Here is a 25,639-nt window from a genome sequence, read left to right on the forward strand (position 1 = left end):
AGGATTGCAGCTGGGTGGGGCTGGCCTCAGGCACAGGAGCACCCAATTGTTTCAGGCTTTGGAAGGTGGGGCAAACCTCCTATGTGGGTCTTTGAGAAGCACAAGTCTTCTGCAGCTGACAAGCCCTGCCGCCCACAGGTCCACACACACAGTCAACACAGTCCTGCCCTCCGTGTGAGCCCGACCTCCCTGCCGGACCTAGTCTCTCCACGCGGGAGCCCCACACACTCCGCCACCACCCCACACTCTCCACCGCTCCTTGTGCACACCCTGCCCCGCTCAAGTCAGCTCAGTTGCCAGGCTGCAGAAAATCCAGTCACCAATCTATGCAGGCCCACACGTTGCCTGAGGGCTTGTTGTTGGAGTGGGGCCAGTCTCTAGGGTGGGCTGCCTGCCCTGGCTGAGCTGGATTAAATCGGGTGCTCTGGCGGGTGGAGCAGACCCTGGGCTAGCAGGTCTCAGGAAAACTCCAATGGCGTCTGTGTCAGCACGCTCACACCAGGCCACAACAATGGCCGCCGCCAATGTCCCAGTCCCTGGAGAGGTGTCACCCCTCACCGAGATGCACTCAGGGCCTATTAGGTGAGTCTCTTGGCACCAAAGCAGTGTGCACCTTTCTTTCTGGTGATTTTAGGATGCTTTCTGGAACGGGTGAGTTTGTGCGCTGGGCCCTTTAAGAGCCAGTTTTAGTTTCTTTGTGAGCCGGGTTTTCTGGGGATGCTACCCAATGCTTTAGTAGCAGCAAAGTCAGATATTATGCCGCTGGTCTCGACAGTGCTGGGTCCACACAATGCCCACAGCGGGCGCTCAGCTCAGGGCCCCGCCTCCAGGGAGGCTGCGTACCTGTGAGCTGCTCCCGGCGGCCGTGAAGCTGGCGGCTTGTGAAGGCGGCGTTTTTCCTCTCCGGAAGGGAGTCTCTGCCTCTTCCACCCCAGTTAGGATTGTCCGTTGTTGCAGGAGTTCCTCTTGTCCAGTTTTCAGCTCTGTCTCAGGGGTAATTTTTCCACGAGTAGTTGTAAATTGGCTGTGTCCACGGGAGGAGGTGAGTTCAGAGTCTGCCTACGCCGCCATCTTGACTCCCTCTCCTCGCCTGTTGGCCATCTGTGTATCTTCTTTGGAAAATGCTCGGATCCTTTGCCCATTTTTTAAATGGGTTGTTTGTTCTTCTGTTGTTGAATTGTATGAGTTCTTCATATAGTTTGGATATTAACCCCTTGTTGGATATATGATTTGCCAATATCTTCTCCCAACTGGTAGGTTGTCTTTTCGTTTTGTTGATGGTTTCCTTTGCTGTGTAACACACTTCTTAAGGTGAGCTTGCCCACCCTTATTACAGCTTATTGATGATTCACATGCACTACTTTTATTTGATTACTGCCATGGCATTTTATTCTATTTTTCAATATATTCTTTTAGCAAGCTTTCTACTTGTCCTTTTCTTTTGGAGTTTCACTTTGGTCTCCTAGTCTCCCTGGTCATTCTAATGTTTCATTGATCCTTTTTTTTTTTTTGCTTCTACTGTGGAGGCTGTTCAGCTATTTTTATTCTTAATGTTTTTAAATCTTTAAATATTCAGAAACACTGCAATTCTTATATTCAGCCACTATGTATCTATGACCTCTTAAGCGTTAACATTTCTAAATTAGGATTTCACTTTTCAGGTGATGAAACGTATACCCAAATATTTTATATACAAGTATAGACAGATAAATATTTTCTACCATTTGTTAAATGTTTACTGTATATTGCTCTGTCTATGCCTAGTACATTGTGTTTATTCCCATTTTGCATATGAGGAAACAGTCTTTGGATAGTTACTTGTCTGAGGCCACTTAGTAAAACAAGTTGGGAGTGAAGCCTGTGTATGCATGTATAGTTCAAATCATCATTATAATCGTGGCTGAATTTATTGAGTACTTCCTATATGCCAGAAAGTATGATAAGAACTTGACAAATTAAAACTTAGATTTTATTTTTGTTAGTTATATGTGAACATTATTTAAAAATTAGTCCTTGTCAAATCTTTAAAAAAATGCTTTATAATGTTGTTTGCTTAGTGTTCTATAAACTTATCGCTAATTCAAATGAAGAGTTTCTCTGTTGGTTAAATCTCCTCCCAATACATTCATACACTAGGTATTCTGTCATTTCTTCTCACTGAAGAAATTTTCCCTAAAGAATTCTGACTTGTTTCAAATAGGTCTCTAGACTTGATTTAGAGCTGTTGTGGATTTCCTTTTACCTCAGTCCTTGGAGAGCCTTTCTGGATGTCTTTGTGTTAGATTCCCTCTTCTGGGATCCTGGGTCTTCCTGTTACTTTGTTTTCACCTTGGTTGTGATGGAGCACATCCTCCAGTTACCTCCTGAGGAAAGGTACATGGGAAGCATACTTGTGAGAACTTGCATATCTGAAAAAGTAGTTACTCTACCCTTGTACTTAATTGATAACTTGATTAAATTTTAAAAGTTAAGTTGGAAATTATCTTCCCTCACAATTTTGAAGCATCTAATATTGTCTAGTTTCTAGTCTTGTTTTTGAAAAATCTGAAGCCATTCTGATTCTTGATCATTTGTATGAAATATACATTTTTCTTCTTGAAATTATTTAATCTTTATCCCTAGTGTTGAGAAATTTTATGAGACTAGGCCTTGTTGTGAGTTTCTTTTTATCCATTGTATTGTGTATTTAGTGATCTTTCAAAATGCAGACTCATGTCATTCATTTCTGGGAATTATTTTTGAATTATTTGTTTGATTTCCTTTTATTCAATTTGTTTTTTATTTCTCTAGCTGCTGTTTTTCAGATGATAAATTTCCCAGACTGGTTCTTATTTTTGAAGTTTGTTTCCTATTTCCCATCTCTGTTCTTTTTGTTTTCTGGTAGATTAATTTTATCTTTCAAGCTTCTATGGCATTTATGATTTTTACTATCATTTTTAATTTTTCAAGAGATTTCTTTTGGTTTTCTGAAATTTTTATAACATCCTAATCTTTTGTGGATGTAATATCTGTTCATATTTCATTGAGGATATTAATGCTAACATTTTTGTATTTCGATTGAATTTTACTTCGCTCTCCATATTTCTTCCAAGTTGTTTTTTTTCCTATTTGTTGATTATGGTCTCCTTTCATGTTAGATATTTTCTTCAAATGTTTGTAGATATTTGGTTCTCTGCTCAGATTTGAGTGGCCTGCTTTAAATAAAAAAATTGAAAGCTCTCTATGTATGCATGGGGCCTGTCAATCCATGGTTTTCATTGTAAGGTGAACTGGCTGGATGTTTTTAGGAGAAGGGTGGGAGTCTTCTTATGTCAGAATGTTTAGGTCTTTTTTATTGGACTGGTTAGTTACTCAGAGAAGACCCAATATTTGAAGTCTAAAATCTGATTCCAGAGTTTGTGCCCTTATCCACTCATTTTATTAACTTTCAGATAAGGTTCAATGTCTGGGTATATTCCATTGTATTATTTCTTTTTTTTTTTTTTTTTTTTTTTTTTTTTTTTTTTTGTGAGGAAGGGCAGCCCTGAGCTAACATCCATGCTAATCCTCCTCTTTTTGCTGAGGAAGACCGGCTCTGAGCGATCATCTATTGCCAATCCTCCTCCTCTTTGTTTTCCCCAAAGCCCCAGGAGATAGTTGTATGTCATAGTTGCACATCCTTCTAGTTGCTGTATGTGGGACGCGAGAAACGGTGCGTTGGTGCGCGCCCGGGATCCGAAGCCGGGCTGCCAGTAGCGGAGCGCTCGCACTTAACTGCTAAGCCATGGGCCAGCCCCCATTGTATTATTTCTAAGTTACATGTAGAAAGAAAATCACATCTACTCTACATGTAGATTTTCTAGGAATTCTCATTTCTGGAGGTGATTCTTTTAACCAGAAATTTCCCTCCACTACAATTATAATATGTATCTGTTTTTTCAGAGTATTTGAGCACTTGGAAAAATAACCTGATACATAGTAGGTGCTCAGAAAATAATTGTTAAATGACTTCTTGTTTTGCTCAGCACATCAGGCTTTCTGAACAATATGTAAAAGGATGTAGAAAAAAGCCCCGGTTTCCTAACTCCTGTTCTAGTGCCGTAGTACATGTGTACACACTCAGACTTGACAAAGACAGTCATACAAACCAAAATAGATTCAACCCTGAAAGAGAGGTTTCCTGTTTATGGAACTTCGTGAGGCAAGAGTGTATTTCTTTATATTTGGGGTTGAGAGTTATTATTGAGGTGGCACTGAAGTTGCCTGGAAAAGGGCTGGCTGGGATACAGAATTGGCCCTCTTAGCAACTTGCATGTACTTCTGTGTTCAGATAGCAGCATTTTGGATCTTGATTTAAGCGTACATATTGCTGATTGCTGCTTAGGGACTTTCCTATTGGCTCCTTTCTGCTGACTGGGTCTTTTTGAACTTAGAATGGAGAGATGTCCCCAAGGGCTACCCACAGCTGCCTCTTTCCATCCTCTTGCCCTACCCACTAGTCCTTCTTATTGAGGTGGGAATGGGAGTGAGAACTTGATAATGCTGAACTGGCCTTTTTGGAAGAGCCAACTGTCAAACCAAAAGGACTTAGCTATTGGCATGGCCAATGGCTTTGCTCTGTGATATTGCCTTTGTCCTGCATTTTGACATCTGGGCTCCCATTCTCTGGAAGGATCCATTCTCAGGGAGGATCATTGGGGTCACGATTCTCTGAAAGAAGCAAGAAGAGAGCAAGACCACAGCATTAAGAATTCTCTCCTGATGAGAATGAGGCAACCATGTTTAAAGATAATTGTATGGAAAAACTTATGATATTCAGTCAGCCAGCCATGTTGGGTCTATTGTCAGGAGGTGAGAATAAAGGGAGCTGTACTGGAAAACAGGATAACAGTGAGGAGGTTATGGTGTCTAGAAATACTTAAGAGTTATTCACTAGGCATGAAGAGAAAAATGATTTATCCAGTTATAAAGCTATATCAGCTGTTTAGACCTGAAAGCATAGTTTGTTGTAAACCTAAGGTTTTTAAAATTTTTACATAATTTAATATATTCTGCTAATATCCTAGAGCAAAATACTACTAGAAATTCAAGGATTAAAAAAATGCAACATAGCAACATTTCTCGATGTTTTAAATTAACCTTTTAAAATAATTATAATTACATGCTTATTATATATACCCTTTAGAAAGTAGAAAGAAAAAAAGTTATTCATGGACCCACCTACAAAAGACAGCCACTGTTAGTATTTGGCATATTTTCTTCTAGCCTTTTTCTCTTGGAATGGTTTTTGGTTTTGCATAGCAGTCATAAGGCATTTTGCTTGCCTTTTAATAGGATTTTTTGGTCTTCAATTGTAGGTGACTATGGTTATATTCTGATAATACATGTCTGTGATTTATTCTTTCCTTGTCATGAGGCTGAATAAGCAGTGCTTTACTTCTTGGCTTGAATAAATTGTCTATATGCCTTTAACATAAAACATTGTTCAGATTAGAAAGTGAATAATCCTTAGAGCAAAGAAGTATGATGTATATTTTATAACCACTTAAAAATATATCAGATCTAAAAAAAAAAAGCACAAAAATGGTTTGGGGGAAATGTGTGTAACAAAGAAAAGACTTGAAGCTTTCTCTAGGCGAGACAGTGTCTCAGTGGTCCTAGGACACATTATAGATGTCTAGTAATATTTATTAAATATACAATAATTATTATTACATGTAACGTGGTGGTCTCAATGCAGACAGAAATCTTTTTATCTAGAGATACAGAAGGGAGAACATAGGGAAATAGAGGCAATACCAGAGGCAATACTGAAGCCAGAGTTAGAAATTCTGGTCCTGCCTGAGCTGCTAACTAGGTGCCACCTCAGAGGCACCTGCTGTCAATCAATATCATCACCAATAAAATGAGGCTGTTGAACTATATAATTTTAATGAGTTTCTGCCCTCCTCTGACATTCAATGACTCAGTGAATTTATGATTCTGGGGCCGAGTGCTGAGTATATAAAGGTCCAAAAACCTAGCAGTTACCTTGACTCTTCATTTTCCTTCTCCCTCGTATCCATCAGTGACCAAGTCTGACCATTTTACTATCTAAGTCGGGGGCTGGCACGCAACCACCTGTTTTCATAAATAAAGTTTTATTGAGACATAGTTATGCTCATTATGTATTGTTTATGGCTGCTTTTGTACTACAATGGCAGAGTTGAGTAGTTGCAACAAACTGTATGGTCTACAAAGCTTTAAGTATTTACTCTCTGGCTCTTTATAAAAAAGTTGGTCAACCCCTGATCTAGATGATTTGCAAACTCATCTCTTTCTCTCATGTGCACTACCTTTGTCCTAATTTAGGTCTTCATCTCTTTTCATCTGGACAACCCAAGATCCTCTAAACTTTCTAACTCGAGTTTTGAGCCTCTCAAATGTAGTCACTACGGAATACAGTATAATTAAAAAAAAAATCTTAACCCTGTTAAAAGTTCACCCTGTTGAACTCAGAATGAAGTCCAAATTCCTTACCTAACATACATGGTTAGAAAACCACTGCACTTCACTGACATCTGAAGAGCCTTCTAGTCACAAGACTTGACATGGTGTTTGACATGACCCGTGTTCTGTAAATTGCAAATCTCAAAAAAACCCAACTCAACCAGCTTAAGTATGAAGAGGCTGTGTTTTGGCTCATCTAACTGAGAAGCCTAGGTGTAGATCTAGCCTTGGGAAAGATTTAATATAGGTTTCTAGTTGTGTCACCTGGACTCTATTCCTTTCTCTTGGCTCTTCTGCTGCTGTGTTGGCCCTATTCACCTGGAGGCTTTTATCTTGAGAGGTCAAGACTGCTATAGCTGTTTCTGCTTCATAGCCTTCTGGGTGCACATCTGGCAGTAAAGACAACAAACATTTTCCTAGTAGTGTCATCTTTTCCACATGACAGCATAGGTCATGTGATCATGGCTAAGAGAATGTGCTGATTGGCTTAGGGCCAGTTCACATGCTTAAGCCCTGGAGTTAGGGGTGTGATTCCACCTGAACCATAAGGACTGGGAAGGGGGGAAGACTTTATCCCCAAGCAAATTTTGGGCTGTTGTGGAAGCAGGGTAAATAGAGGCAGAGTGGGACAAAACAACCAAGATTCACTGAGCATGCCATGAGTAGGAGCCCTCTGGCAGTCAGAAGCGATAGCAGTTGCCCTCCATACCTGGGGAGGCCAGCAATTAGAGTATCACAAGGTTTGGGGATTGTGGTTGCCTTAGTCAGTGGTTCTTAATTCCAGCTAGTCAGTAGAAGTACCTGATGCCTGGACTCTTCGAGGACCAATTAACTTGGGACCTCTCCTGCTTGGCCAGCTATGAGTGATTTTACAAGTTCTCCAGGTGATTCTAATGTGCAGCCAAGATGCACTATTGACTGGGTTTAGGTCCTGACTTCATTTGGGGGTTCAGTGACCTTGGGTAAATAGCCTCTTTAAGCTTCAGTTTGCTCATCTGTGGAACAATCCTATTCACCCAGCAAGACTGTTGGGAGGAATCAGTGAGGTGACGTATATAAGGAATACAGCCTGCCTAGGACCTCAAATAAATAGTAGTTTCTTACAGTGGTTCTTAACTTTATAGGGATATTGTGTTAGATTCCTAGGGCTGCCATAACAAAATACCACAGATGGGGTGACTTAAACAACAAATTTATTTTCTCGCAGTTCCAGACTCCAGAAGAGTAAGATCAAGGTGTTGGCAGGTTTGGCTTCTCCTGAGACCTTTCTCCTTGGCTTGCAGATTGCCTTCTCTTTGTGTGTACACATCCCTGCTGTATCTTCCTCTTATAAGAACACCAGTCATATTGGATTAGGGCCCGCTCTTTTGGCCTCCTTTAACCTTAATTACCTCTTTAAAGGCCCTGTTTCCAAATACAGTCACATTGGGAGTTAAGACTTAAACATACGAATTTCGAGGGGACACAATTCAGTCCATAATGGATATGGATCCTTTGATTCTCTGATGAAAGCTAGAGTTCCTTTACCCAGAAAAATGCCAAGATACATATACACATTAAACCTTGCATAAGTTTATAGGACTTCAAAGATCCCTGTTAAACAAGAACATCTGAAGCAGCCTTGCAGAGGAAAACAAATACCAGAGAGAAGGATGTGTGTAAAAGAAGAAGGGCATTGTATTCCCATTCGTTCATTTAACGATTATTTACTGGGTGCTGCCCGTGTGCCAGGCACTGTGACACAGGCAAGCCCCTTCTTCTCATGACTTACAATTTTTGTTGGGGGAGGCAGACAATAAACACATAGGCCATTCAATATCAGAGTACCAAGTGCCACGTAGAGAATCAAAGCAGAATGAGGGGGTGTTGTTGCCTGGGAAGCTGCTTAGATGATGTGGTCAGGAATGTCCTCGCTGAGGAGACAATGTGTAAGTGGAGGCTTGAATAACAAGGAGTCAGCATGCGAATTGGGGGCAGAGGGTTTATGGCTGCTGAGATGCCTATTACTCTCTGGTTTATTTTAGTATCATCTGGCAGAGCCACCTCCTCTCGCACCAGCTGCTTCCCAGATTCAGTTCTGCTGCCTGCAGAGCGAGAATTCAGGATCTGCTCTGAGAAAGACGTGGCTATTGTGGACTACACCCTGACTTTAGATATCTTTCTCTTATCCTGTTTCTGACATGTTTAGGTCTTGTGTTCAAAGGGGTAAGACCCATCAATTCCAACATCTGTTCCTCTAAATTCTCATTGACATTACCAGATTTTAGTCACTACTGTCTTTAGCCTGGATTAGTGTGACCATTGTTGCGGGAGAAGTCAGCATTGGTGGTGTGGTAAATGCATAAACGATAATTGTATTGTAGTACATGCTTCTGTAACAGTACACTGGGGCTCTGAAGGATTTAAAGTGGAGAAGACTTTCCCTAGAAGCTGCATCCTGAATGTACCCCATTGGCCTTAGGATAAAGAGAAAAATCCTGTCGTGGCTTGCTGACTCCTGTGGATCTGGCACCTGCCTCCCTCTCTAGTTCTCTCTACCTCTCTGCCAAGATAGGCTGGGCTTGGTTCCAGCCTTTAGACTGGGCTCAGTTGTGCTGCGTGTGTCTCATTCTGGGGTCCAGGCTGAAGGGGCAGCAGCCCCTGGGCATGATCTTTTCCCAGTTATCATAAGTGTGTAAGAGGCCAAACCAAATTGCGTAAGCATGTTTAACTACTGCTCACATCTCGTCCATTCACATCCATTGGCCAGATTAACTCACACACCAAGGCCAAAGTCAAAGTTGTTGAATAGGGACACATACTCTGGCTTATAACATTGTGTAAATTTCAGGTGTACATTATTATATTTCAGCTTCTGTATAGACTGCATCATGTTCACCACCAATAGTCGAGTTTTTATCTGTCACCATACATATGTGCCCCTTTACCCCATTTGCCCTCCCCCCACCTCTTTCGCCTCTGGTAGCCACCAATCTGTTCTATGTGTGTGTTTTATCTTCCACATGAGTGAAATCATACGGTGTTTGTCTTTCTCTGTCTGACTTATTTCATTTAGCATAATACCTTCAAGATCCATCCATGTTGTCACAAATGGCACAATTTTGTCTTTTTTATGGCTGAATAGTATGCTACGGTATGTATATACCACACCTTTATCCATTCATCCATTGGTGGGGACTTGGGTTGCTTCCAAGTCTTGGCTATTATGAATAATACTGCAATGAACATAAGGGTGCAGATATCTTTTTGAATTAGTGATTTCATGTTCTTTGGATAAATACCCAGTAGTGGAATAGCTGGATCATATAGGGACACATACTCTGCTCCAAGGGGAGGGGAGTGAATATTTATCAAATCGTAATTTGATCTACCCTAGTATGTAAAGTGCTTAGAATAGTGCCCGTATAGTTCTACCTAAACTCGAAGCAATAATGCACTTTTAACAGTCTTACTGTAGGGAAGGAAAAAAGAAGGGAGTAGTTTGTTAATAAGTGAACAACGGAGTTGGGGGAAGATTACTATATAGAGCAAGACTTGAGCATGTTAATGGACTCATGGGAAGAGCGAGTGGGCTGGTGGAAGATGGAAGACAGGGCAAGCTTGAGGATTCAGCTGAAATTTGAAAACATGAACTTAGAGTGGTGCCCTCTTCCTCATGGCCTTTGAAATCAGCACATGGTTAGATTGATGGACTTTCTCTAATCTGAGCTTTATGAACTTGATTTTTTTCCCACTTCTCCTTAATCTTAAGGAGAGATTTAGATTGTAACAGTTGGTGTTTACAATGTTTTAATGGCTGTCATATTGAGAACTGACTAGAAGCATCTTTAGAAATAATTTACAACACCATAAAATGAGTTGCTAATCTTTCAGAGTGTATTCCTTAGAATTATTTTTGTTTGTTTTTGTATACCAGCCAAGAAGATCTAGACCAATGAGGAAACTGGTAAAATATTTTAGAAGCGTTATCTAATTTGAAAAGCTAAGTAGGAATATAAATCCTTTCTCAAATACCCAGTCATGCTCTCTGCCATTTGCTTGTGGTTTTGTTTCCTTAGTTGTCTCTTCAGGCAGTGCGCATGTATGTGATTAAGATGTCCACAGGATGCACGCCCACCAATGCTCAGCTGTCGGACTCATGGGTGGGAACATTAAGGCTATGGAACATGGTGTTGGCTTGTACCAACAGTCATTATTTAGCCCCTACTGTGGGCCCAGTATTCAAAGGGACACAGGTAATGATGTTGATAATTAGCAACAACAACAGCATGATTTATTGGATGCCAAATTTTGTGGTAGTGACTTGAAGTGGTAATATACTGCCCTAGGTAGTACGGGTAAATGCTTTGGGAGTTCAGATTAAGGAATATAGGTATGTGTTGGAATAGGGGAAAAGGTTTTAATGAGACTTAAACTGCATCTTGAAGGATGCTCACGTATCTAACAGATGAATGTTATCATATTCATCCGTATTAATGAAACACAACATTGGCTAAGTTTCTCCCTGCTCGAAACATTTATTGACTTGACAGTTGTTTAGTGAAAAATATTATGGACTCCTTATCCTAATACCAAAGACCCCACATGCTCATTGTATTCTACTCCAAGATTATCCTCCTGTCTCATGTCCACAATTTCTTTTTATGTACTTTTGATTCTAAATGACTTGTTCTTCCTTATAAATGCTCCCAACTTTCCTAATCTGTCAATACGTTCTTTTAAGTTGGTCCTTCTGCTTGGACATCTTCCCCTGGTCTATGGGTGCAAATCCAACTTCTTCAAAACCTATCTGAAATACCAAGATCCTATGAAGTCTTACTTGACTTGGAAGTGATTGTTTCCTTTCTCAATTTTTAAAGCATCTCATCATTACTTTCTCTGCAGCTCTTATTCCCACCCTCTCTTACCCCCCATATCATCTGCAAATAACTATTGGCCTGCTTTTTTTTTTCATCAATAGCATAGAAGTACTCAAACCTTTAGCTTTCAAAGACAAGTAATTTTTTAAAAATGGGGACACTCAGTTTCTATAACTTTTTTCTTGTGTTGACATTAAAACTCATGTGCCCAGATACACACAGATACTCACCATCTCTTATCTAGTATCATAAAAGATATGCAGTTAACACCAAAAAATGCAGGGAAGACAATATCAGAACAAAGGACAGGACAACAAAACATTTGGCCAATTGAAAACTCACGGGGCTATCTTTTTTTTTTTTTTTTCTTTTTTCATTTCACTGAGGACAAATGCAATTTTCATCACTTCTCTTTCCTCTCTGGGTAGACATTTGGAAGGCACTATTTTAGTAGATTGTGAGCTTTGCCAGAGCTGATTTATCTCTGAATAGCAATTTCTCTATCTCCCTCAGAGATAATCTTGGGTATCTAAAAGTTTGTAACAAAAAAAATAGCTGGCATTTGTGACATAGAAGCAACCAGATTGAGAGACACGTTGTTCAAAGATCTGACAGTTGTCTAAAATAACTAAACAGGAAGTCACTTTTATAAAAGCATATCTGAAATGTGTATGAAAGAGTAGTAGGTGACAGGGCTGTTCATTCTCAAAGAGCAAAAATTTCACAAAATTCCTAATTTTGGCATTATACTTAATTTTTTTTCTTATCTCTAAAATGTAGATATGATCACTAAAAATAACAAATGCAGAAAAAATTTCTGACAAATTCATGTTTTCTCAATTCTTTTTAAAGTAACATTTACCAAACTGAACAAATTGACTTTAACATTGGGAAGAAAGACACTGATTTTTTGAAGTTGTGCTATCCAGTAGAACTTTCTGTGATGATGAAAATGTTCAATAATCGACACTGTTCACAGGTAGCCACAGCCATGTGTGGCTGTTGAGCAGTTGAAATGTGGCTGGTGTGACTAAATTTCAAAATGTATTTAAATATAATTAATTTAGAATAGCCACATGAAGCTATTGGTTCCTGTATTGGACAGCGTGGCTTCAAAGGATTGAATTCAAATGACTGAGATGCATTGCAGAATATTGACCTGCGATTTTCTATGTCAACCTGGATGGCATCTGATCAAGTTTCTTAATAAGTTTGAGAAATTTAAAAAGCATTTTTTCTTATTGATGCGTCTTTAGCAAGTTGTATACCTATCATGGTTTTCCATTGACCTTTGAGCTACTTTTAGTCCTCAGATCACTACAAGTTTTAAAAATGATGATTAGCAATCTATAAATTAAGATCTGTCCATTTTCCCCATCATTATTGCTCCTTTTAGATAATATGATCTTTGATTTATGTGTATACACACACACGTACAAATACATATGTATACACACACACGTATATATATATCAGATATACATTTGTGAAGATCAAGTGAAACAAGGGATGGGGCTAGTTAAACTTGAATGGTCCTTTAGTCTGAGCATTACTGTGAGTAGAGAGACCAAGCAAACAAAATATTGCCTGCTAAGATGACCTCGCTCCACCCCCTTGGGGAAGGGGAACACTCACATTTATCAAGTCAAACCGGAACCTATCAAGCCTTTTTCATGTTTTGGTGATTTGACAGATAACTTATGTTTCTGCCTGAAATGTTCTTTTTTCCTTAGTTGCCAGGATAACCCTTTCAAGAGAATTTTAAGCTTCTCTTTTTCTTCTCTGAAGCCTTTATTTGACCTTTTGTCCCCCTCTACCTTCCCTAACCGCAGTGACTACTCACTTCTCTTTATTTTAGTGGAGCCGTGTGTGCGTGTGCGTGCAGATGTGAATACCAAGGGCCAAGGTATTTGCTTCTGAAGAAATCAATATCATTAAGATGATATTAACAAGAGCAAAGGATGTAATGATTACAGCAGTGGTTACCTTTCATTGAGCACTTATTAGGTGCCAGGCATTGACTAAGCACTTGATTATTTTTTTGTGGTAACATTGGTTTACAGCATTATATAAATTTCAAGTGTACATCATTGTATTTTGATTTCTGTATAGATTACATCATATTCACTGCCCAAAGACTAAGTACAATACATCACCCCACACATGTGCCTAATCACTCCTTTCACCCTCCTCCTGCCCCTCTTCCTCTCTGGTAACCTCCAATCCAATCTCCGTCTCTATGTGGGTGGTGGTGGTTGTTTTTATCTTCTACTTATGAGTGAGATCATATGGTATTTGACCTTTTCCTTCTGACTTATTTTGCTTTGACTAAGCACTTTAAATACATTTTCATTTAATTCTTCTAAAACAGTATAAAGAAGTTATGATTATTCCAATTTTATAGTTAAGACCTAACCTAAAGCTAACTAATTTGCCCAAGGCCACACAGCGTGTCAATGGAAGAGCCAGATTTATTTGATTCCAAAGCCCATAATTTTACTGACTAAGCAATTGTTAAGCTGTAAAGAAAGAAAAACTCTTATTCTGCAGAGTAGCATGGTGTGGTGGGAACATCATGGTATGTGATGTGAAGGAATTCTTGTTTTCATTTCTCCTTTGCTATTTCCCTGGTGACCTTAAACAAGTTGCTTAGCATCTGTCTTTCCTTCCTTCTAATATCTTATTCCCTCCTTCTGATATCTAATACCTTAGTGTGATAGAGGATGAAAAGTCCTCCATATATGTTAATTCTGTACTTCTTCCTCCTCCCTTTCTGAAATACCAGATTTCAGAATATGTAATATGTAAAGACTTTCTAAACAATTAGTCACCTTTTTTTTTTCTCGTTAGCTTGATTTGACAGAGAATGCCATCGCTCAGCAGCAGAAAGTATGTTACAAGATGCAGGCATTCACTTTTATCTTTATTTATAACCTCAGTTCTCACCAAGGTTGTTTACATATTTGAAAAGCTGTTCTTTTTTCCTTCTGGCTTTTTTTTTTCCCCCTCTGAATTTCCCTTTAGTTTGCTCTTTTCTGTTAGGATTGCCACTTTTCAGTTCTGTGCTATGTTTGTCCTTTAAAATTACATGGTTACCATTTTGTTTATTTAACAGTTGTTAAAATTGTTAATGCCAAGTGGTCATCCATTGTGATGGAGGCAGGCAGTAGGATAAAAATGGAGGATTGTTGTTCCTTGAACACATGGTAGGTATCAGGTGTTCTATATGTGTTATCTCACTTTATCAACGCAATAACAATGTGAAGATAAGTAATAAAATAATGTTAGTATTGCCATTTTACAGAAAAGAGGTAGTATAACTTGCTCATGCTTAAATATATGTAGCAAGAAAGTGGGAGAGCTTGGACTTGAATCGATGTGTAGCTCTGTGTTGAGTAGAGGAGAGGGATAGGAATAGAAATATATAATTCAAAAATCATTTGTAAACCCTTTATAAAAATAAAGTATATCTAGGGGCCGGCCTGGAGGCGCAGCCGTTAAGTGCGCACGCTCCACTGTGGCAGTCTGGAGTTCGCAGGTTCGGATCCGGGCATGCACTGAAGCACTGCTGGTTAAGCCATGCTGTGGCAGCGTCCCATATAAAGTAGAGGAAGATGGGCACAGTGTTAGCCCAGGGCCAATCTTCCTCAAGAAAAAAAGGGAGGATTGGCATCAGATGTTAGCTCAGGGCTAGTCCTCCTCACAAAAAAAAAAAAAAAATTAGTATCTGTATTTAATTTTGTTTTTGTTACATTTTTTAGATTATATTATTTACAATAGAAAGCACATATCTTAAGTGTTCAGTTCACTGAGTTTTGATACTTGTATAGTATCATGTAAACAAAGCAAGATGTAGAATATGTCTATTTCTAAGAGTTTCCTCTACCCTTTCCAATTAAACCTCCTTTATCTCTGTTCTGTTATTGAGCCCATCCACTGAGCTTTTTAATTTGATTATTATATTTTTCAGTTCTAACATTTCCATTTGGTGGTTCTTTATGTCTTCTATTTCTTTGCCCTGACTTTATTTCTTTGCTGATTTCTATTTTTCTTTTTTCATTGTGTTAGGTGTAGTCATTGAATCATTTTTATCATGGCTGCTTTAAAATCTTTGTCAGGTATTTTTTTTGTGCGGAGGACCAGCCGTGTGCTAATATTCCAATGCCAATCCTCCTCTTTTTTGCTGAGGAAGACTGGCCCTGGGCTAACATCCGTGCCCATCGTCCTCTACTTTATATGGGATGCCGCCACAGCATGGCTTGACAAGCGGTGCCTCGGTGCGTGCCTGGGATCCAAACCAGCGAACCCCAGGCCGCCACAGCGGAGTGTGCACACTTAACCGCTTGCGCCACCGGGCTGGCACCTGTCAGGTATTTTTGACGTTTCTGTCATCTTGGCATTGGCATCTATTGATTGTCTTTTCTTATTCGGTTTGAGATCCTCCTGGTTCTTGGTTATGAGTGACTTTTTTATTGAAGCTTGGATCTTTCCATTTTATGTTGTGAGTCTCTGGATCTTATTTAAACCTTCTGTTTTAGCTGGATTTCTTGAACACCACTTTGTCCAGGTGGAGTTAGAAATCCAGGGTACCCATTCTGCTTCAGTTGATGCCTGGGAGGTGGGGCCTCTTGACCACTGGGTGATGGTGAACGTCCTGACTCTCCACCAGGCTTGCTTTGACACCACCCCAGGAGAGAGAGGGGCTGCCTTTTATTGTCTAGTGGGTGTGGAAGTCCAGCATCTCCACATCATCTCTAATGACATTGCAGGGGTGGGGAGGTGGCCTCATTACCAGTTGACAGACATGAAAGTCTGGGCTCCCTACTTGCCCTTCTATGATACCACTCACTTGGGAGTTTTGGGGTACCTTATTACAGCCTGGAGAGGGTGGAAGTGTAGGCTCTCCACTCAGTCTTTGCTGGTATGGGTGGTTGGGTCACATTTTTTCTATGATGTTTGAGTAGAACAGTTCTTGTCGAAAAGTTTTCTATCTTGCTAGGTTGTCCCTTTCATGGTCCTCTGGCTAGAGAGATCAGGCTTTTGTTGTCTTATTTTTTGTCTGTGCCCTATAGTATATCTAGGTGGTGGTATTTCTTCTTCAGCTCCATGTCTGGAATATATGATTCAAAAAGAAAGTGCAGGGAACTCACCACCATGTCATTCTTTGAGTTCCAAGGTCCCTAGATGGTCTACCTTCTCATTACCTTTCAGAATTGCCTTATGTTTGTCTTATATATAATGTCCAGGGTTTTTATTTTTTCTTAGTGGGATGAATTGAGTAAAGTATGTCTATTCCATCTTCTCAGAAGCATTCAAGAGGCAGTACTTTATTTAAAAAAAAAATAAAATCAGAGTAGATCACCAGTAGTAAAAGAATGTATTATTTCATAATAACTCTAATTCATATACAGGGATAGAGATTTGTTTGGGAACTGATTCACACTGTGAAATGTTTCTTATAGTATCACGAGTAAAAATGTTTTAAAGTCACCAATGTAGACCACCTCTCTCTCTCTCTCTCTCTCTCAATCTGATATCTGAATCCTCTGTCTAAAGCTTCATAGAACCTCTGAGGGTATCTGCCTTTGTATTCTCTTCATGAATGAGAAGACTTAATGTTTATGTGTGATGGAGAGAGATCCTCCAAAGCCTTTTCTCACTCTACTGATGTTGAAATGTGTAAGTTAAGCGTTATTTTAATTTCTGCTATATTTAGATCGTCTAGTCTAGATATCGTGGGTAGGAAGGGTGAACATTCACTGTGGTCATTACACTCAAGTAGGGGAGCGAGTTCATTTTTAACAAACTGTTTAACAAAGATGAAATCATCTCTGTAGACACGTGAGCCAGAGTGGTGTGCCTCATGTAGCTTGGAGGAAGCAGTGTCCTGACACAGCTGCACATAGTCTAAACATCTGGCTGGGATGGAGAGTCATCCAGGCCCAGCTCAGGCAGCCACACGATAGTTGTCAGGACTACCATCTAGCAAACTTGTGAGGACGATAGAGGGTGTTTTTGGGCCCAACCCTTCACATTCCATGTTATTTCCTCCCCTTCCTTCTCATTGGCAGAGTGCCTTCCTCTCCAGCCTCTTCTTGTTCGGAATAGGGCAGCCATCTATTACTGCTCACCTATAGACTTGTGGGGAATGGACATGTCATCTTTTAATGCCTCCAAGTTACCCCTCTGGAAATTTGTGTTTTTAACGCCATTCTTTTTGATAGTGAGACAGTGACTCCAACCTGTATTTAGAAATTTCTAAACTTCAGCATATATATGGAGAACCACATTTAGCTGACTGAGGAGAGGTTTGGAAGTCATATTCTGTCTCCTCAAGCCTGACCCAAATGATCAAGTCAAACATAATTTAGCTCATTTAAATTGCTTAGGAGTGCAGAATAAATCAGAGTCTAGTCTCTCAAAGACCCATGAGTTCTTCCTTGATGATGTTAGGGTGCAGGGGGCTGTGGTTCTTAGACTCTACCCTAGAACAGGGGTCAGCAGATTTTTTTTTTGTAAGTGGCCAGCTAGTAAATATTTTAGACTTTGCAGGCCATATGGTCTCTGTTGCAACTGTTCACTTCTGCCATTGTAGCACAAAAGCAGCCACGGACAATATATAAATAAATAAGCAGGGCTGTGTTCCAGTAAAACTTTATTTATGGACATTGGCATTTGAATTTCATATAATTCTCATAGATCACAAAATGTTTTTATTTTTTTTTTCCAGTCATTTAAAAATGTAAAAACTATTCTTGGCTCATACGACATATAAAAACAGGCAGTGGGTTGGGTTTGGCCCATGGACCATAGTTTGCTGACCTCTGCCCTAGCAGATGTCTCCTGGATGGGTTCCTTTGCTCAAGGAAACATTGTGCTCCCTGTCTGTTAGCTTAACCCAAGCCTGTGTTCCTGAGATAAAATTTTGGTACACTTGATATATTTTCATGTTAAAACATTAGTGATCTGACATCCGTGAACACATTCCCATTCATTCATGCAAAAGCTTTTGTGAGTGATCTAGGCACTTTTCTGGGTGCCAAAGGCCCCCAGATGAGTACGAGAGTTTTGCCCTCAGGTCTTCACAGTGTCATCTGGATTGATTGTACCTCTGATAACAGTGTTTCTTTTTTTTGTTTTGTTTTGTGAAGAAGATGAGCCCTGAGCTAACATTCGTTGCCAATCCTCCTCTTTTTTTTTTCTGAGGAAGATTGGCCCTGGGCTAACATCTGTGCCCATCTCCACTACTTTATATGGGACACTGCCACAGCATGGCTTGACAAGTGGTGCGTCGGTCTGCGCCTGGGATCTGAACCTGCGTACCCCAGGCCGCTGAAGCCGAGTGTGCAAACTTAACCGCTGCACCACCGGGCCGACCCCAACAGTGTTTCTTGATAACAACACACATTCTTAATGTACATCTTCCTTGCTAAGATCATACTATAGTTATACAGCTGTCTAAGTCATAATGGGAGTTGTGAAACCCAAGCAAACCATTCTGGTCCAGATTTCAGTTTTCCTGTCTGCTCCTTAAGGAATAGATAAGCAATAATATGTTATTGGTTAAAATGGAATTGTGTGTCAGTTTGGAATGGTTCATCTGAGAGTTATAGAAGACCTGATTCGCCATGGCTTAATAGGTAAGGGATTATTTTTCTCATTTATCATGAAGTCCAGAGGCAGGCAATTAAGAACATAGTTTGAGTAGCCTGATGATGGCAGAGCCAGTGTGGCTGTTAGCCTCTTGGCTTTCTTACCTGTTTGCAGCCATATTCTGATCACAAAATATCTATAGCAGCTCTAGACATCACATCTGCTTTCAAGGCAGAGGGGAAGGGTGGTATTAATATCTGTTCTCCTTTCTCAGTTCCAGAACTGTCTCTTTACCCGTCAAACTTCTGCTTAGATCTCTTGGCAGGAATCTTTCCACAGCCACTTGTTGCTGCAAGGGATGCTGGGAAATTGTTTTCTCTGTAGCCATATTGTGGAAGGTGGTAAGGAGGAGAGAGTTGGAAATGTTTAGCCAACCTAAACAAAGTGTCAGCTACAAAGAGAGGCCTTTTGTGATGCTCAGATTACTTCTAGAGGGTAGTGCTCTGCTTAATTTGAATCCAGAATATAATGCCACCTCCATTAATTAAACCAATATTTGGAGAGTGTCTGCTATGCGTGTATTATATATGAGAGATATGAAGCAAGGGCCCTGTCCTCCAGGAACTTCATCTCTAGCTAGAAGCAAGACATATACGTGAATTATTAACAATCTGTCTCAATTCTAATAGCTAATGATGGGGATTGGAGTATATTTGTTTCTAAGGTTGTGTTCGTTCATTTAGCAACATTTGTTGGGTGCCGATTATGTACAGCTGTTCAGTCTTTGTGGGCACGCAGATGAACAAGACTGCCTTTAGAACAGAAACTATCAAGTAAATCAGCAGTTTCAGGACAGCTCTCTGATTCTGTGATTTAACATATTTTTGGTGAATTATGCAATTAGGTTGGAAGCAACTTTTATTCACTCTTTTGAAAAGTAAAAATATAAGTTACTCATAAGGGAATGGCAGTGAGTAGGATTGAATCAGGATCTTTCCATCATACCTCTGCTCATTCTATAAACAATGATGGAGCACTTACTGTACATTAGTCATTGGCTAGGCTCTGGGTTTGTAAAGCTTAATGAGAAGGAGTCACATACTTCAAGGGGCTCCTAGTCATAGACTAGGCAAACATGTTAATAAGTATTTGCAGCGCATGGTACACACACAGAGAAAATATCTTCTAATAAGCAAAAGAGATGAATTTTCAACATTGCTTAGGAGGATGTAATGGGTGCAAAATCAGTTAAAGCTTCATGGTGGAAAGAAGAGAGCATTTAATATTTCCTGAAGAGAGCATTTAATAAATGAGGGGAAGGAAGAGTATATTGTGTAAAAAGATCAGTTCTGTGAAAGTAGAGAAGCACAAAACATTTCAGGAGCTGCGAGCGGTTTCTGCATGATGGTAGTGGAGGTACCGTTGGTGCAGGAGCCAGAGCAGTGTAACGGGCTATTGGGAGCGTTTGCACAGCTTCTGTTCACGGCCTAGCTTAGAATAAAGGAACATGCAACTTGAACGAGTCTCCGTCCCTTGTTGTACTACAAGGAGAGTGGGTGTGGGTGGGGATTGAAAGGACTGGGAAGCTGGGTGACTTCTTGGCAAGTAAAATATACTCATTCTTGTGAGTGAATGCAACCCAGCACATCCCTGGGCTCTTCTCATATCTTCTTGAGTAGACGAATGAGGCCTGGCTCTTCCGGATATTCTGTCACTGTGACCTAAGTCGCATCAGAAGGGGATCTCTTAGAGGTCAGGTTCAGGGGACCCAGGGCTCACTTCCAGCAATTGAAGCACCTCTTCTGCCGGTCAGGCTGGGGCCCATATCAGAGAACATGCCCTTTCCAAGAAAATTCTAAAGTAATATTATACTATTTAGCTATCATTATTAACCATTATTTTTTAAAGACAACAAAATCATGTTATAGCTGAAAATCACAATGGGATTATTGAAAAAGAAACTTTCAAACCTTTGAATAAAGAAAATATCGTTGGAACTTCTCTTTCCACTTATGAAGGCAGTAGGGGGATGAAATGAGGGAGTGGGTTTTTGTTTTTTGTTTTTAAATTTTATTATAGAATGTATATAACATGAAATTTATCATTTTAATCATTTTTAAGTATATTATTTAGTGGCATTAAGTATATTCACATTGTTGTGCACCCATCACCACTATCCACCTCCAGAACTTTTTCATCATCCTAAACTGAAACTCTGTACTAAGCAATAACTCCTCATTCCTCTCTCCTCCTGCCCCTGGTAACCACTGATCTACTTTCTATCTCTATGAGTTTGACTACTCTAAGTACCCCATTAGTGGAATCATACAGTATTTGTGCTTTTGTGACTGGCTTATTTCACTTAGCATAAGTGAAATAGCGCTTAGTCTTTGAGGTTCATCCATGTTGTAGCATGTATCAGAACTTCATTCCTTTTTAAGACTAAATAATATTCCATTGTATGTATGTACCACATTTGCTTTATCCATTCATCTATCAGTGGATGTTTTGGTTGTTTCTACCTTTTGTCTATTGTGACTAATGCTGCTGTGAACCTGGTTGTACAAATATCGGAGTCCCTGCTTTCAATTCTTTTGTTGAATCACTGGATCAAATAGTAATTCTATGTTTAATTTTTTGAGGAATCGCCATACAGTTTTCCACAGCAGCTGCACCGTTTTACATTCCTACTAGCAGTACATGAGGGAGTAGGGTTTTGCACATGAAAAAGAGATGGCTCCTTCAAAATGGCTTGTTAAAACAATGCTAAAATAGGTGCATTTGCAATGAAATATTTTCCTGTTAGCTTTTTAAAAGAGCAATACTTACGAAATCTGTTTTGGTTTTTAACTCGTCATTTTGAAGAGCTCCATATGAGCAACATTAACATTAAGGTGACAGTGGCAGCACTTCAGGTAAAGACCATAAGCAGCCTAGAGTGTCAGTTCAGTAACTAGAAATCCATAAGGCACAAGAGCCGTCGGGAAGGTCAGGGAAATATGAAGAGGGTCTCAAAGCCGACTTGTGAACTGCTGAGCTCAGTAAATTGAGTAAATAACTTTAGTGAAAACAAGAAAGGGTAGTGATGAGGACAGAAAAGAGAAAGCAAACGGGGACACCTTTTACAAGATGGGCAAAGAAATGGAGGTCACAGCTTGTAAGAGGCCATTTGAAAGTTGCTTGATTTGTAAATATTAGGGACATGAAATTCAGGGAAAACAAAGCAAAGCCTGTCAGAAAGGGTTTTAAATAAATAAACCCCAGCACAAAAACCTAAATCAACTAGTGGGTTTGCAGGCAAGGAGGGAACAGCTATGGAGGATTAAAATATTTGTGTGAAGAAGGCGGCCACGTGTGTAGAAAGTCAAAACAGCATATTCTGCCTCATGTTTATAGATAGCTTATATTTTGAATGCTAGGTATTTACTAGCAGAGAAAAATTTCCTTTTGATTTAAGGCATGATCATGTAAAGAGAGGAGATTGCTGGTTCATTCAGCAGCTGAACAAATGTTTCTTAAATGCCTATTATGTGCCGGGTTCTGGACTTGGGAGTGGAGATCATGGAGATAAATAAAGCATAGAGCCTACCTCAAGGAGTTGCAGCTGTGGTAGGTGAGGCGCACAGATCAATCAGGTAGACATCCTCAATACAGTGAGGAGATAAAGCACCAGGGTACCGTGTTCATGGAGGGAGCGTAGCCACACGTTCTTACTCTGGTAGCCAGCGACTCCTAGAAGGCTTTCTGAAGAGATCTGAACTGACATGTGGGCTGAGCAGGTGTCAGTCTCCCAAAGGAAGTAGGATTCAGGTGGAGTAGAACCTCTTTCTAGGAGGAGAGACCAGTATGAGCAAAGGTGAAGAAAGTACCCGAGTCTGACTTGGTGAGGTGATGAGGGAAAGAGGAGGTACTAGAAGATATCAGCAGCTCAGTGATTTTCCTAGGCCATGAATTTCAAAGCAGGAAGCAGCCAAGGATGATGCTGGAAAGAAAGGTCAAAGCTATACATTTTGTATAGCTTTGTTTTTTTGTTTTTCTCATTAACGTCAAAATCCATCCCATGCCAATCCTCCAGCTCCCTATACAAGCAGGTTTCTTTTTCTTCGTTTTTTTTTTTTTTTGGTGAGGAAGATTGGCCCTTAGCTAACATCTGTTGCCAATCTTCTTTCTTTTGCTGAGGAAGATTGGCCCTGAGCTACCATCTGTGCCCATCTTCCTCTACTTTGTGTGTGGGTTGCCACCACAGAAGGCCTTGATGAGCGGAAGCACACCTTTTTTTTTTTTTTTTTTGTGAGGAAGATTGGCCCTGGGCTAACATCCATGCCCATCTTCCTCTACTTTATATGGGGCGCCACCACAGCATGGGTTGACAAGCGCTGCGTCAGTGCGTGCCTGGGATCCAAACCCAGGATCCAAACCCAGGAACCCCTGGCCGCTGAAGCAGAGCACGTGCACTTAACTGCTATGCCACCAGGCCTGCCCCCAGGACACCTTTTTTAATAATCACAATTTTAGAATATTTAATTGACTATTCATTGTAAGTAGGCTATTCTCTGGAGAAGGGGAAGCTGATTGATATTAACAGTAATTGGCCTCATGCTCTCATAGGTTTTGTTCTCTTTCTACCACTGCCTGAATTGGGCATTATGGTTGATTCTCCAGCATTGATTCTGCTCCTGCCTTATTGAATAACAGTAATGTGGTTTGGGGAATTGACCTTAGCTGAAGGTCAGCTGGTTTAAGGGTAATCCTATTTGCACTGCCAGGATTTTAGTTCACTGATGGTTGTGTGATTCATTTTGGTCCAATGAGAAAAGATGAAAGTTTGGAGGAGGTTTGAAGGAAAGAGAACCATAGTCAACCAAGTTTTCTCTATTGCTATGTGAGAACCAGAGCTTGTAGCTCTGGGTGCCATGAGGGGACCCAGGCTTAGGATAAAGATGATGTTATAGATAGCAGAATGGAGAGATGGGAAAAAAATCAGAGTCCTTGATGACACTGTTAAGCTGGGAAATTGACTAACTCTGAACTTTTACCATTACCGGCCTTCCTGTTCCAAAAGCTAGTAATTTCCCTTACTGTTTAATTCATTTGGGTTTGTTCATCTGAAACTTGAAATCATGTGCATCCTAAAGGATATGTATTCTTTGTGACCTTCAGCAGACACCTCCATGACTTTTTGTGACTATAACTCTTTGAGCCTCATTTCCTTTAGGTGTGAAATGAATATAATTATGTCTCCTAGTTTTTGATGGAGATTATTTGAGATCCAGCACAAAGCATGAGGGAGGAGGCATGAACTAATACATGTTCAGTGCCTACGATGTGCCATGAAATAGGCTGGTCCTTGGTTTTAGGAAGCTTAGAGACTAAGAGAAATTCACAAATAATTTCCATATAAAATGGTATAAATCAGATCACATGCATATGGACCTTTGTGCAATTAAGTTTTTTAAGACCATTCATATAATATTTGTTGAATACTTACTGTTCCAGGCATGTGATCTAATATGGGGTGGGGCAGGAGTGGGAATGAGGAAGGGGATTAAGGGAAGGCATATCTGAAGAAATGGTATGTAAGCTGAAACCGGAAGGGTGAGTAGCAGTAAGTGAAGAATGGGGGAGAACACATCAGGCAAAGAAACATTATGTACAAAGTCCAGGAGGTGTGAAAGAACTTGGTGTGTTCAAGGAAGTGAAAAGTGTATGGTCAGAGTGGAGTGGAACGAGGGATAACATGGTGAGAGATAAAGTTGGAAAAGTAGAAAGGGGATAGATAATGCAGGGCCTTGTTGGCTACGTTAAAGATGTTTGAATTTTCTAGGTGTAAAATGAAGCCATTAGAAAGTTCTAAGCAGAAGAGTCTCATGAGCTGACCTACCCATTTTTTTAATGGGATTTTGGAGGTCAAGGGGTAAAGAGCAGTTAGCCTAGTCAGCAGTCTGGATGAGAGATGTGGGCAGCTTGGACCAGGGGAATGGCAATGGAGATGGAGTAAAGAAGGTGCATTTGAGCAGCATTTTGGGTATAGAGCTTACTGGATCTGGTGATAGATGGAAGGGATGTGGTGGATCATGGAGAAAGTTATGTCAAGGATGACTCTTCAGTTTCTGTGTGAGTAACTGGAGAAGACCAGAAAAGGAGAATATTTTTTGTAGAAAAACCAAAGTTCAGTTTTGAACATGTTAATTTTGAGATATCCATGATACTTTGAAATTGGGATGTTGAGTAACAGTTTTACTTAAGTCCGAAGCTCATAAGAGAGGTCTAACTAGCTGGAGTTAAAATTTGAATCACCAGCAGGTTGACTTATCAAAAGTGATGGGACTGGATGGTACCTGTTAAGGAAGGAGTGGACAGTGGGGAAAAAACACCATACCTTGCTTCTGGGAAGGCTTCCCTCATCTCTCAGAAGTAGAATATTCTCTCAGAAGTCTGGTAAGGAGAAGAGGCAACCCTGACCTGGATGGGGTGCTGAGTAGAGGGAAAAAGAATTTTAGAATTGCAGAAGTGGGTTGAAGGGGAAGAATGCTGAGAAAGGGGAAAACTGAAGATGTTCGGTAAAAGGAGATTATCAGTGAAGTAAAGTCCTGAGGGAGATGGGAGGGGATTTAAGGTTCTGGCCTTAAATCATCTGAGGCCAAAGGGGAGGGGATAAGGACGAGAGTTGAACTAAATTTGAAGGGTTGAGGTCACAGGAAGGTGAGATAATTTATTAC

General features: G+C 40.2%; 1 protein-coding gene across 5 annotated transcripts in view; it reads left to right on the forward strand.

Annotated features, from left to right (window-relative positions):
- The window catches only part of SAMD12 (sterile alpha motif domain containing 12), a 387,706-nt gene that overhangs the window by 22,116 nt on the left and 339,951 nt on the right, over positions 1–25,639 (forward strand). For 4 of the 5 annotated variants that reach the window (XM_087447524.1, XM_087447525.1, XM_087447521.1 and 1 more), the window contains exon 1: positions 478–582. The exons of the other annotated variant lie outside the window; for it this stretch is intronic. In XM_087447524.1, the coding sequence (XP_087303650.1) occupies positions 525–582 (58 nt within the window). In that variant the 5' untranslated portion in view covers positions 478–524. Of the gene's footprint in view, positions 1–477; positions 583–25,639 lie in introns of those variants that run through there. 5 annotated transcript variants of the gene reach the window in all.

The sequence above is a fragment of the Ceratotherium simum genome, chromosome 23 (assembly GCF_057802395.1).
Source record: "Ceratotherium simum simum isolate JZ-2026a chromosome 23, ASM5780239v1, whole genome shotgun sequence".
Taxonomy (NCBI): Eukaryota; Metazoa; Chordata; class Mammalia; order Perissodactyla; family Rhinocerotidae; genus Ceratotherium; species Ceratotherium simum.